This window comes from Hemicordylus capensis, chromosome 2, assembly GCF_027244095.1.
Source record: "Hemicordylus capensis ecotype Gifberg chromosome 2, rHemCap1.1.pri, whole genome shotgun sequence".
In the NCBI taxonomy this organism is placed as follows: domain Eukaryota; kingdom Metazoa; phylum Chordata; class Lepidosauria; order Squamata; family Cordylidae; genus Hemicordylus; species Hemicordylus capensis.
The window spans coordinates 85,387,811-85,402,608 of NC_069658.1; the positions used below are offsets into that span (position 1 = coordinate 85,387,811).

The 14,798-nt window shown below is 42.6% G+C and overlaps 1 protein-coding gene across 3 annotated transcripts in view; it reads left to right on the forward strand.

Moving 5' to 3' along the window:
• Positions 1–14,798, forward strand: part of MEGF10 (multiple EGF like domains 10) — a 195,673-nt gene that overhangs the window by 78,379 nt on the left and 102,496 nt on the right. For all 3 annotated transcript variants that reach the window (XM_053300099.1, XM_053300098.1, XM_053300100.1), the window contains one exon: positions 3,285–3,377. In XM_053300099.1, coding sequence (XP_053156074.1) covers positions 3,285–3,377 — 93 coding nt within the window. The remainder of the gene's footprint in view (positions 1–3,284; positions 3,378–14,798) is intronic.

A 14,798-nucleotide genomic window follows, 5' to 3' on the forward strand; every position in this document is an offset into this window, starting at 1 on the left:
CCCTAACTTCACTCACTCTCTGCCAGTGCCAAGGGATGGGATGGGATTCAAAAGGGAAAACTCCACTTACCTTCTCTGCCCCGCAACTCGAAGTAACTCTCTGCCATTGAGGCTCCTGGTGCAGTTGGCAGGAGAGTGAGTGATGCAGCCAAGATCCCTTCCTCGGATAGTGGTGCGTCTTTCACTTTTGGGCTAGAAATCGATTCCCTCCCACAGAGAGAGAGGAGCCAGAAGAAGCTGCCTCCTTTTTCAGACGCACATGGGCCTTTCCCCGACTCTGCAGGTCCCTAGGCTGCTCTTCCTCTTGGCAAAGGGGCACACGCAGGGAGTTTTATGTTTTTTTCATGTGCTCTCAAGAGATCGGAGGAAGGAGAGAGAGGAGGACCCCACAATAAAGTGCCACAAAAGACGGGGGGAGGGACAGCGGCAGCAACAGCAGCCGGGAGATTTTAAATATAGAAAGGGGAGAGGGGAACCCCAAAGGGAAACTTGGTTCAGCAGCGGCAGCTGCTTCAGCTCCCGTCTCCCTTGCCAGAAAGAGGGAGCGAGACGCACACACCCTAGATGTGTCTGTAACCATCAGCAAGGCGGGAGCAATGACCTTGATAAACTGGGTAGACATGGCAAACACACGTACAAGAGAGGGTGTGGAGGCGCAGCAAGGGAAAGGGCCCCCACCATCCTTATCGTACGTACTGGCTGCTGGCCCGCCTGGGCAGTGGGCTGCAATCGAGCGGGTGCTGGGGAGTTGGGATGGACCATGTGACTTGCCTCTGGGGGGCCCTTTGAGGCAGCAGACCAGAAGACAACTGTCTCCCCTTGCCTAATGGACAGTACACCCCTTTGTGGGGTTGAGCCATAGCTCAGCAGTGGTGTGCATGTTTTGTGTGCCAAAAAGAAAAAGTCCCAGGCTTAATCCCAAATATCTCTAGTTAAAGGATCAAGTTGCAGGTGCTTGGAGAGGTGTCTTGGCCATTGAGCCACACTGGGAGCCATAGTATGATAGATACACCAATGGCTTGACTCAGAATAAATCAGCTCCATATATTCAGTAGCTGAAATAATGCTGCTTTCAGTGCTGTTTCTCTCCCAGTAGTAGTTTCTCAGGAGCCTTTGAGAAAGCCATTACTTATTACAGGTAATTCTTAAAAGACTAGCTGATATTGCACCTCCTTACATTCCTTGTAGGAAACTGGACTTTAAATTACACCAGCCTTTGTACTTTAACATCGTCCTACGTCCAGCCTTAAAATTTGCTGGCAAACCATGACACAGACACATCCCCTTGTACCTTCCTAAAACTATCCCTGTCTTTGAATTTAGTCCAAACACAAATATCCTTACAGCTGCTTCTGGTGTGTTACATTTCTCCCTAGCAGCTGTGCTGGTTTGTGCTTCCTAACACATGTACAGATGTTTCCCTATGTATTGTCAGTACTAAGATTAGCCTAGAAAGTTGTAAAAGGATCTACTCATATAGCCCTTGAATATCATCTGGAAAATGATGACCTAAGTAATACTTAGGTCATCATTTTCTAGATGATATGCAAGGGCTAAATGATTAGATTCTAAAGTAGGCAGATTTGAATAATTAAACTAAAAGCAAAGAATGCTGTCGTAGAGCGTAAAGGACAGTAGGAAGAGGAGGAAGCAGGGAAGAGGAAGACCAAGGAGTAGTTATGCCCACTGGTCTTTGCACATATCTCAGTGGAGATTATCTGCTTTGCATGTAGAAAGTTCCAGGTTTAGTCCCTGGCATGTCTGGCAGGGCTGAGAAATACCGATCTGAAATCTGGAGAACTGCTGCCAGTCAGTGTAGACAGTACCAAGCTAGATGGACCAATGATCTGACTTGGTATAAGGCAGCTTTTTAGTCTGTATATTGCTCCTGTCTTTTTCCATGTATTCAAGCTTATTTAATGGAGAAGTATCATTTGACATCTAATGAAGTCTGTATATTAATTACAAGCATGTACTTAATTACATGCATTAGGTTTGCTGTGCAATATAACAAAGCTGGAGAGTAGACTTTTTAAATCTTTAATACATTTTAGTTTTTGGAGTTGTGATTCTTATCTGCAAAATGTGGCTCAAAATCATGGGACAACTGCAGAAAAGCACACTAAATATGTTAATAGGGATTAAAGTTAGAAAAAATGTTCAGTGCATGGGCCCATAAGAAATGCAACTATTTCATGTTTTAGTCAATACCACTGTTTCATGTTTCACATAGCAGTGGTTTATTATGTAGAAGGTGGCCGCCGCACATGCACAAATGACTTCTGCAAGGCCGTGGGCCATGCCGGGCCTCACAGAGGCCATTTATGCGTGCGCGGCTGTGGCCAAAATGGCCACCGCGTGCACTTATGGAGGCCCGAATGGGCCGAAAAGAATCATTTTACCCGGCTGTGGTAGTGATTTAAGAGGCTGGCAGGGGGATGGGGAACCTTCGTGGACCCCCCCCCCCGGCCTGCAGGAAGGTACTTTTTAAAGGTAACTTTAAACTTTAAACTTTTTAAAGGTACTTTTACATTTATTTAATTTTTAAAAAATAAATAAATCCATGAACTGTCTGGACCCGGACCTGACTGGGGGGGGTGGGGTTCGATGGGGTCCACGACCGGATTTGGCCAGTATGGTTTGAGTCGGTCTGGACTCGAACCGAACCGGGCCAGCCGGTTCCGTGCACACCCCTAGTCTAAAACAGAAGCACTTTTTGGGGAGCATTATTTTGTGTTTGTGGTTTCTGTCTCTGAAAGCAAGAAAGGACAGGGTGACCTGGCCATTTCTTTCATTAAGGTAAACCATGTGCTTTTATTGATATCTTAAAAGTATATGAAAGAAGAAACATTATAAATAAAGAATAGTAAAAAAAGAGAGAAATAAATGGTGTGTATCAGTTGAGTGTGTGTTGAGTGTTAAGAGGACATAATATGGAAGTAGAGAAGACATTTACAAAGACTGTGTTTCTGCACATAGTTGTGATATCTGAAAGTTAAGATGTCCTTTCTTTAACTGTATATGTGTATAATTGGAACAGCCATGGTGGGATTCCTTCTGAAATGCTGAAGCTGGAGAGAACAATCTATATTTATTAAAGACCTAGTCAGTCTGCAGAAGTTATGAAACTTTAAATATGTTAACAGGTTCCTTGTTTTTAAGAGAAATGGGAGACAGTAGAAAACAGCTGGGTTGGGGGAAATCTAGGTGGTTTCCCCACCCCCACCCCGCCCATCAAACTTTTAAAAAATGCTTCGTGATTTCTCTTTCTTTCTCTCTGACAGCTCACTGTGCTGATAAATGTGTCCATGGCCGTTGTATTGCTCCAAACACCTGTCAGTGTGAGCCTGGCTGGGGTGGACCCAACTGCTCCAGTGGTAAGTCTACATCTGCTGCTGTCTGTCTGGTGCTCTGTCTATTCTATTGCCTGTCTTTGTGAGGAGATTTTGAAAATTTTGTGCTTGGATTCCCTAGTGCTTGTCTGGGAAGTCAGCTCTGGTTTTCACAAAAGTATAGGAACGCTCTGTGTGTGATCCAGTTTTGCTTGACTCTCTTAATTAAATTACAGGAGATGCCAAATGTCTGCACTTTAACCCACATTTAAAAATACCCACATTTATTAATTTCCTCACACACAAAGCACAATTTTTAACAGATTTCATATGAATTGATAATTTGAAAAGTCATAGTCACAGCAAAAGACAAAAACAAACGAATACAAAAGAACAGCCACAGACTTGGGGTTTCCTCCAGTCCTGGAACACTAAAAGCAAGAGAGAACTTTTGATATACAGACTGAGCACCCTAACATCCCACAGTGTTCACTTGTATAATATTTAAATTTTTTACCTGTGTTTTAAATTATTTTTAAGGACCTGTTCTTATGATCTGCATGATTGTAGTTAAAGGGTACTCTGTGATAACTAATCATGACATGAGAACTTGTAGTGTACTGGAGATTGTATTTCCACTGCTGAGTTTAACTAGGGTTAAACTACAATTGGCAGCTACATATGGTTGGATGTAGCTGCTGATTGTAGTTTAATTCTAGTTAATTGCTGAGGTTGGACTGCGATAGCCAGTAGAGTGCAGGTACTCAAATCAGGGCAGGAGTGTGTTTGTCTCGGCTATTGTAGTTAATCCTTTAGCTACGGTTGCATGGGTCATAAGAATAGCACCTAAGACTCTATTTTATATACTAAGGTAAAGTTAAGTGTGCCATTGAGTCAGTGTTGACACTGAGCCACGTGGTTTCTTTGGTAGAATACAGGATGGGTTTACCATTGCCTTCTCCCATGCAGTATGCGACGATGCCTTTCAGTATCTTCCTATATCACTGCTGCCCGATATAGGTGTTTCCCATAGTCTGGGAAATATACTAGCAGGGTTTCGAACTGGCAACCTCTGGCTTGCTAGTCAAGTCATTTCCCCACTGGGCCATTAGGTGGCTTATTTTATATACTAGATATCCAATTATTTCTGTTCTTAGTATTCGTTGAGTCTTGATATTGCCTGGAATGTAACAATATAATGTTACAATGGTGAGGAATGCACACAAGCTCAGGTTTAAGCTCAGGTGGAATGTGTCTGCCCCTTGGCCACACACAGCATACAAACTATTGAGCTAACTTCATCCTTACTAAGACACAATTACTCTAGCCACATTTGGCATATATAAAATCTCGCAATATAGAGCACAATCCATTAATGGATGAATCCTAAACCATGTTGTGTCAGCATAGAAATACCTAGGACAGGGTATAATAAGTGTTCTGCCAGCAATGCACCTCAAGACATGTTGTTAACTTCCAAATATTTGGCATTGGTGTAGCAGTTACTTGGTATGTACTGTCTGCCTGAAGGTTCCTAGAAGAAAAACAAAGGTGGGTTTTTAAAATGTGTATTCGTTCCTTTACATTGTTCTCAATGTGGAGATATGTTCTGTGTTTCTTTAAATATTTATATTAGTAAACAATTTCAACAGATCTAAGCTGAATACAGTGGAAGTTCAGCAGAATATCCTGTAGGTTTTTCTCTAATACACAAAAACCCCTCAATGAATTAATCACATTCAGTAGTCAACTGATCATATAGGAGAGTCTGAGAGTCTTGTTGCCATGTTTTCTGTAATGATGTTCCTCTTTTCATTTGTGCTGGTGTTGAAGCTCTTTCTTCTGTTACTGCCTCTGTTCATTTGCCACTTGCTGCTAGTGTCATCAGGTTCAACAGTGCAAATACTGTGTGCTTGTCTGTGCACAATGAATTCATATGAAAGAGCCCTTGTTGCTGTACTTTGAATTGCATGATCCCCTGGGATGTTAGTGTAAGCCCCTGTAAAAGTTTCTGCATACTAATTGCATCTAACTTGGTGCTAAAAATTGTTTCAGTTCAGTTATACTTCAAGGACAGATTAAGGTAGAAAAGGGCATTTTGTTCACATGCTACTGAGACAGAGTATGGAGAAGCGGTCTAGATTGCCTGGCATAAATCCATGTTTGCCTAGCAGAGAAAAGAGAAATGAGATGCTATGTTTATTGGATTGTCTTGTTGAAAATCGAATTGTCCATAGTCATTCCAAAATGAAATAACACTTTTAGCCAGCATAATTTGAGCAATATTGACTATTATTGTCTGTGCCATAAGCCATGTGTTGACAAACAGAGCTTCTCACTGCCAAATAGTAGTGAAATTCTTACCAAAAAATGAGCAAGTAATACTGTGAGGAAGTGACTGAAATCCTCTTTGCTTCATACGACCCCAAGGGGGTGGGCTGTGGGAAAGGCAGGAGTCTACCTGCCTTCCCCCAGATGACCAGAGTTCAATCAGGGCTCCATGTACCCATACACAGCACAGTAGTGCGGCAAGCAATGATTGGGGAGAGGGGAGGAAGCCAGGTATCCCACAATGCACTGGGAATGCTCTGTGCTGCCTGGCCCTCTTTCCTCCTGCCTCTATAATCAGGGTGGCTGCCAGCAGCCTGGGAGCAGCTGTTGGCAGCCCAGCAGCCCAAATGACCAGCAGGTGAAGTAGGTGGTGCATGCTTGTCCTCCTACCTTACTTTGAGACTGAGTTAGAAATCAGAGCTACCTGGGGGAGGAATGGCAGCATCGGGAGCAATCCCGGTACTTCACACAGCCAGTTCTACCTGGGCTAGCCCTGTCCTACTGAGGTAGGGTTTGTCATATGAATGACCTTAATAGACTTTCACCTTTGTTGTCAAAGCTTGTTCTTCCTTTGACAGTGTTAGAGGGGCAGGGGTCCTGGAAAGTCCATCACTGGCTCAAGTGACATTTACAGGCCCAGGTAGTGGCCAATGTTTCCTTCTTCACCTAAGTGTAGCACCATTTTCTGTTGCTAAAACACTGAGAAATAAATGCAATTGGACACTTCTCACCACTTGGTTGAATCTGAATAACCATTGCTCCTGAGCCATATGAGGAAGCATTGGCAGCAATGTTCCCTCTAATTTTTTTCAACAGTGAGTGGAATGAGTTTTGTGCTGGGTGCAGGTGGCAGTATCAAGGCAGTGTGTGCACATGTGTTTTATTATATTCTGCTATAGATATCGTACACAAACACACGCGTACACACATGACCGCACATAACATGAATATGAAAGAAAAGAAGTGTATTTTACAATTCTACTATATTTTATTACAAAGTATAATTTGTATATCCATCAAGTGCTAAGGTACCTCATCAAGCAGTAAAACATTTTGTAACCTGTTCTAGAGTCATTGTTGAAGGATCACACATAATTTTAAAAAATAAAACAAATTATTTGTAATTTTAATTTTCAATTTTTATTTATTTATTTAACATATTTGTATACAGACTGCTACTACTATTGAAGTCTCTAGGCATGTTACAGCAATAAAATAAATCAAGAAATTTCAAGAGTTAACATATAAAAAGTTCAAATTAAAATAATACCCATAAAACTACCAAATAGCTAAAAAGCTTGGCTGAAAAGATATGTCTTAAGTTGTTTCCTAAAAGCCAACAGGGATGGATATAAAAATACAAAATCTAAAAATAAAACAAAGTATTGCAGGGGAAGGGAGGAAGTTAGAATGGGGGCTATGTGGAGGGGGGAGGTTCCTTATGTGTTAAGATTTTTTAAAGCTTTTTTTAAAAGTTCATTTAAAAAAAATGAACTAGTTCAGTTAATATTCAACTTATAACTCAATTTTCAGAAGTATATATTAATTTCTTGCTCGAAAAAAGAGGAATATTCTCTTTCCAGATCTGGTATGCACATGTGGCAGTTCTTGTAAGTTTATTTTCTTGCTCATTTTTTTCTCCATTCACACTAGAGGACAAACATTGCCAAATGATTTCTGTCCCTTCCAATGTCTCCACATCCTACTGACTCTGACTTTAAAAATGTGCCTTAACTGCAAACATATCTGTTACATTGTGTGAGTTTGACACAAATACATATCTTACCATTCTGTTTTGAATCCTGCACACCTGTAAATTGGAGAAATAACACCCATCACCTCCATCTTGATTTGTCTCTGATATTAGCATAAAAAGGCTGAGTGAACTGGTGTGGTGTGGTCAGGGCAAAAGGCCTGGCTGATGACATCAACTTAATTTTTTACTGTGCCAAAAGTTTATCCAATCTTGTAACAAGTTGTTCTGGTAAGAACTAATCTTCCTAATTTCCTTTCACTATAATTTTAATTAAGAATTACCATCCTCACAAGTTAGCCCACTTCAGCCTTAAAGATTCACATATATGACATCTTGAATTGAGTTGAATGACATTATCACAAACTGCACCGTTGAGGTGTCCCTATGTGTCACTCACTACAACTGTGCCAAATTTGGTTCAAATTTGTTAAGCAGTCCTCAAGTTAGTCCACTTGTGCCTCAAACATTCAGCCATCCACCATCTTGAATTGGGGTGGATGACATAATCACAAACTATGTCATTGAGCCGTTCCTATCTGTCACTACAAGTTTGGTTGAAATCATGGCTTGCGACACTCCATTCTAACAGCGCAGGTGCGTAGGAACGCCTCACAGTTCTCAAGGGCTTCTGGGTCGAATGATCAGGTCCAGTGGCTGCTTCTGCACCACCCACCTCCATTGCCACCATACTGGGGTGTGGGAGGCCTGCTCGGCTCACATCCCACTCCAGTCCCTTTGGGACTTTGGGAGTGGAGTGTAATGGAAGCCCCTTTGGGACTGGAGCCTAAAGGCCTGGGGTAAGAGCACCTCTGTCTGGGAAGCCCACAGGAAATTGCTGAGGACATGCCCTCTCTCCTGCTGTTACTCCCCTGCAATTGGTATTTAGAGGCCTCTTGTCTCTGAGTATGGAGGTGGCCTATAGCCCTCAAACTAGTAGTGGCTGTCATCTCATCTTGCGACAGAGAATTCCATAGCTTAGTTATGCATTGTGTGAAAACGTACCTCCTTTTATTGGTCCTAAATTTCTTGGCAATCAGTTTCATGGGATAACCTCTGGTTCTAGTGTTACGCAAGAGGGAGAAACTTCTCTCTATCAGCATTCTCAACACCATGCATGATTTCATACACTTCTATCATGTCTCCCATCATCTTTTTTCTAAACTAAAAAGCCCCAGATGTTGTAGCCTTGCCTCATAAGGAAGGTGTTCTAGGCCCCTGATCATTTTGGTTGCCCTCTTCTGCACCTTCTCCAGTACTACAGTGCCCTTCTTAAGAGACGATGACCAGAACCGTATGCAGTACTCCAAATGTGACTGCACCATAGTTTTGTATAAGGGCATTATAATACTGGCAGGTGTTTTGTTTTTTTCAAATTCCCTTCCTAATAATTCCAAACATGGAATTGGCTTTTTTCACATCTGCTGCACAGTGAGTTGACACTTTCAATGAGATGTCTACCAAGACCCCAAGATCCCTCTCCTGGTCAGTCACTGAAAGCTCAGATCCCATCAGCTTATATGTGAAGTTGGGGTGGGTGGGTTGCCCCAATATGCATCACTTTACACTTCTTAACATTGAAACACATTTGCCATTTTGTTGCCTACTCCCGCAGTTTGGAGAGATCCTTCTGGAGCTCCTCACAATCTCTCTGGGATTTCACTACCCTAAATAGTTTGGTGTCATTTGCAAATTTGGCTACCTCTCTGCTCACCACAACTTTTAGATCATTTATAAATAAATTAAAAAGCACCCACCCCAGTACAGATCCCTGGGGGACCCCACTTCTTACTTCCCTCCATTTAGATAACTCTCCATTTGTATTTACCCTCAGTTTCCTGTACTTCAACTAGCTAACAATCCACACATGAACCTGCCTCCTTATCCCATGACTGCTAAGTTTTCTCAAGAGTCTTTAATGAGGAACTTTGTTGAAAGCTTTTTGAAAGTCCAGGTATACTATGTCAACTGGATCCCCTTTATCCACATGTTTGTTGACACTCTCAAAGAGCTCCAAAAGTTGATGAGGCAAGATTTACCTTTGCAGAAGCCATGCTGGTTCTCCCTGTTCTCCTATATGCTTAATAATTTTATTCTTGTGAATGTTTCCATCAATTTTCTCAGAACAGACGTACGTTAAGCTAACTTGCTTCTAATTTCCTGGACAACTCCCCCCCCCCCAAGATCCTTTTTTGAAAATTGGTGTTACATTGGCTACTTTCCAGTTCTCCGGTACAGAGCCTGATTGCAGGGATAAGTTATATATTTTTGTAAGAAGGTCAACTATGTTACACTTGAGTTCTTTAAGGACTCTGGGTGGATGCCATCTGGCTATGGCGATTTGTTAATTTTTATTTTTTTCAGACAGTTTAGAACATCCTCTATTGTCATCTCTATCTGACTTTGTTCTTTAGCTTCTGTCCCTGAGAATTCCAGTTCAGGCACAGGTATACGCTCAGTATTCTCTGCCGTGAAGACAGATGCAAAGGACTTGTTTAGCTTCTCTGCAATCTCCATATCCTCCTTGATAATCCCTTTCATTCCCTCATCAACTGACCAACCACCTCCCCAGCAGGTTTCCTGCTCCTGATGTATTGAAAGAAGTTTTTGTTATCCCCCTTGATGCTTTTAGCTAAATGTTCCTCAAACTCTCTTTTTCCTCCCTTATTGTCACTTTGCATTTCTTTTGCCAGAGTTTATGTTCCTTTCTGTTCTCTTCATTTGGACAGGCCTTCCAATTTTGGAAGGAAGTCTTCTTCCCTTTTATGGCTTCCTTGACATTACCTGTTAGTCATGCTGGCATCCTCCTGGACTTAGTGGTACCTTTCCTCCTTTTGGGTATACAATCTAACTGGGCTTCTAGTATTGTGGTTTTGAGTAAACTCCATGCATTGTGGAGCGAAGTGACTCTCCTGATTTTCCCTTTCAGTTTTCTTTTCACCAAACTCCTCATTTTGGAGAAGTTTCCTCTTCTGAAATTCAAAGTGTCTATGTTAGACTTCCTTGGTGATTCTCTCCCTGCATGTATGCTGAATTTGATTGCACTATGGTCACTGTTCCCTAAAGGGTCAATGACACTGACATCATGCACCAGGTCCTGGGTGCCACTCAGGATTAATTCCAAGGTTGCCTTCTCTCTGGTTGGTTCCATGACCAACTGTTCTCGGGCACAGTCATTCAGTGTATCTAGAAATCTGACCTCTTTGTCATTACCTGACTGTGAGTTTACCCAGTCTATGTGTAGGTAATTGAAGTCACCCATTATTACTGCCCTGCCTCTCCTTGACGTCTCCCTGATTTCCTTCTGCAACTCCCAGTCACTGTGAGTGTTTTGATCAGGAAGGCAATAGCATGTCCCCTGTAGCACATTTCCTTTCAGGCTTTATATTGTCACCTACAGGGTTTCTGTGGAGCACTCCAGTCCTCCTAGGTTTTCTACCTTGTTAGAGTCTTTCCCTTCTTTAACATACAGTGCTATTCCACCGACAAGGTCCCCTCCTTCGAAAGTTAAGTCTTAGCTGTATTGGTCAGCTATTTAACTGTTCAAACTTCCTTGCTCAAGAATATGGAGGAGAGAGTAGTACTTACCTTCTATTCCCAGGGGGCTCCTTGTGATCAAGGGGACTCGCTTTGGGCTCCCCCCCCCTCTAAACTCCATGCAGAACTCCAATGCTCCATTTGCTATCCCTGTTCACTAATCTCTGTTCGCTAAGTTCTCGGGCCTTCACCTCTTATATAGAGCATAGGCTTCAAACTGAGACACAGGAATGTGGCTTATAGGAATGTAGCCCCTCCCTCCAGGTGTGACTCACTACAGCCTTAGCTGACTCCTCCCTTTATTCCCCTCCAGGCAGGGAGAAACAATAACTAAATGCCACAGAGCCCCTAATGCAAGCCCCTGCAAATGCTAACCCTGGCAAGAAACACACACACACACACACACACACGGACTTCTCCCTTAAAGAGAAGCCAGCACCTCAAACTCTCTCCTCCGCCTATTAGTTTGTTTGAAGGAAAAAGACTTCTTGTTGTTTTGTTTAGAAAAGCTTGCTTACCTCCTGAATCTGCTTGTGTGTGAAAATTAGGTCTTAGCTGAAGTTGTCAGCTATTAAACAGTTCAAACTTTATTTCCTGAGAATATGAAAGAGGGAATAGTACTTACCTTCTCTTCCTGCTGGGTTCCCTGTGATCAAGGGGCCTACTTTCAAGTTCCCATGCACACTTCCCCACTAAACTCCCCACAAAATTCCTATGACCGTGTTTACTAATTCCTATTCTCTAATCTCCTTGCTCATTGCCACTTATGTAGAGAGTAGGCTTCAAACTGAGGCAAACAGGCTCAACAGGAATGTGGTCCCTCCCACCAGGTGTGACTGATCTCAGCCCTAGCTGGCACCTCCCATTGTCTCTCTCCAGACAAGAGAAAAATTAAAAATGAAAACTACACATCCCCAAAACCAGCCCTGGGAAAAAAGCAGCCATGGCAAAAACAAACACAGACACATACATTCTGGGACTTCTTCCCTAAAGATATACTAGCCTCTCAAGATCTACACCCTCCTCCTGTTTGTTTGTTTGTTTGTTTGTTTGAAGAAGAAAACATTGTTTTTTGTGGTTGTTTTTAGAAAAGCTTGCTACCTTCTTAGGTGGCTTCTCCTATGATCAGAGTAGGCTTCAAACTGAGGGAAACAGGCTACTAGCTATAGTAGCTATTAGCTACAATAGGAAAATGTATAGAAATTGTTTTCATCTCTACATCTAACAATTGGGAGAGGGGACTGATTTAATTAAGAAAACTGGCATGGAGGGCCCCAGCCCCCCAAACCTCAGGAAGACACCATGTGAGTATGTGGTGCCTTCCCGGGGTCCCGCCTCCCCTCTCTCCCCCCACCCCGAGTGTGCTGGCCATGACTGCAACCAGCCGTGGGTAACACGCGAGCAGAAAAACAAGGTTAATGGAGCTCTCGCTCTGTTAACCTCATTAAAGAGGAGGGGTTGTCAGGTGGGCTAGGCACATGGAACCACTGGGCCTGCCTTTGAGCCCAGTGGTTCTGCTGATCACTGAAAACTGGGCTCGTCTCCCTTAGCCTGGTTTTCAGTGGTCATCAGAATAGCTTCATTTGCTGACAGCCAGCCTAACAAAGTTCTGGTGCAGCAAATGCACAGCACGTGTTATGTGGAAGGGTTGTCCTCAGAGAATATTTTCGGGATTCACAGTGGGCTTCAGAAGGAAGGTGAGATTGATGACCACCTCTTCCTACGAGGCGACTACAGGGATACATGATAGAGGTGTATAAAATTATGCATGGAGTAGAGAGGGTGGACAGAAAATTTATTCCCTCTTTCACAACACTAGAACCAGGGGTCATCCCATAAAATTGACGGCCAGGAAATTTAGGACCAACAATAGAAAGTACTTTCTCACACAGCACATAGTTAATCTATGGAATTTTCTTCCATGGTATGTGGTGAAGGCTACTAGCTTGGATGGCTTTAAAAGTGGCTTAGAAAAAAGGGCTTACCTCTTGTGAGCTTCTCAGAGGCATTTGATGGGCCACTGTATGAAACAGGATGCTGGACTAGATAGGACTTTGGCCTTATCCAGCAGGGCTGTTCTTATGTTCCTCCATAGTGCATGTTGCAAGTTTGCTACAAACTAGTGCTTTGCTAGTCTGGATGTTTGGGTCTAGTTTGGGTCTGAAGCCCTTGGGAGAACCATGGAATTAACTGTCTGCTTGTACCTATTGTCATCAACTCCAAGGATCCAATTTGCTGTTATAGTGGCTTTGACTATCTATTTTATTAATTCTCCTGGGTGTGCCTTGGAATGTGCGTCCCAGAGCCCAGCTGATTGGCTGGGCGGTGGACACACCTGATTGGCTGAGGCGCACCCCGGAGGATTGGCCGCTGCGGTGGGCCTGGCCGTGGAGGCAAGGCGGCGGCACTTGGCCTGGCAGCCTGAGCCTGGCACAGGCTGGCCAGAGATGGGGACAGAAGGTGGGGGGGAAGAGGTAGCCGGCCCCAAAGAGCACACAGGTGCTCTGTGCGGGGTTGGCTAGTATGTTTTTATTTTGACACAGTTATGCTTAGGCAGCAGTGAATGGTTGTTATCTTTACTTTAGAAATTCATACTGACAAAATTTGAGATATTTTGAAAATTAAGCAGAGGCATCAGGACTTGTCATGCCTTATCTCGCTCCCAAAAATGATAGTTTGGGTGCTCTGTCTCTCTGTCTGTCTCTCTCTGTCTCTCTCTCTCTCTGGCAAATGTATCATTATGTATTAGGTGTTGGTATTGCCTGAAGTAAATTTTGGAGGAAACAAATGAAGGAAAATAAATGCAACTGAAAATGCACATTACATGATGGTAACAAAATACACACATTCAGGATATTCTGTTTTCAGCAAAAGAGCTGATGAACTAAATTATGTTATTAAGGGTTTATCGAGTGAACATAGTAGACAGATCAATGTCATTTGAGCAGACAGAAAACAAGTTGAAGCTGTCCCTTGCAGCAAGGGAATCAACATACCACCTTGTCAGGATCACAGTGAAAAAAATTGTTCACAAAGCTGTAAAAATATTGATTGCTATGTTTGCTTCAGAGTTTATGAAGCAAATAGGGAGTGGGGGTGGGGGTAGTTGCATCCACACTAAAAGCAATTCTGTGCCTCTCAATCTTAATAAAACTGACTTTGGAAACCCTTTATTGATAATCATGAAGGAAAATAAAAAAAATGTTGTTTTTTAAATTAAAATAAAACCCAGTAGACCTAAGGATGCTGAAGTTCATTGATTCACGGATAGAGCATCTATTTGAATTAAATTTGATCAAATAGGCAGACCTAATTAATTGCAGTATCTTAAATTATTGACTTGGTCATATCTCAGCACCAAATTAGACATTACATGCAGATGTAACATAACAGGAAGGGCCACTTCTGGAGGTGCAATTGGAATGCAAGAAGATATTGGGGTGAGGAGCTGTTTTTCTGTTTCTTTGCCCACTTGTTCTCCACTCCAGATTGCCCCAAAGATACTTTCTGGTGTGAGGTTCCAAGTACAGGTTAAGCACCCTTTTTGCTCCTTCCCACCTTCCTTCCTTTTCCAGTTGTCTACTTGGAGCCCTGCCAGATGGAGATTGTACTTTGGGAGGGCTGGTGTGCATCCACATATCATCCAGATTTACATTGAAGTCCCTGCGAGCTATTGGGAAGCACTCCATATATGATTCGGGTTTTTCATTGCTTTTTTTTTTTTTCATTTTCACATTTTTCATTTTTCATTGACCGGTTTATATCTGGGGTAAAATATTCCACTTTTTGTGTTGGGTTTTTGGACAAATTCAGAATATCTGATATGCCTCATAACTCACAGTAAT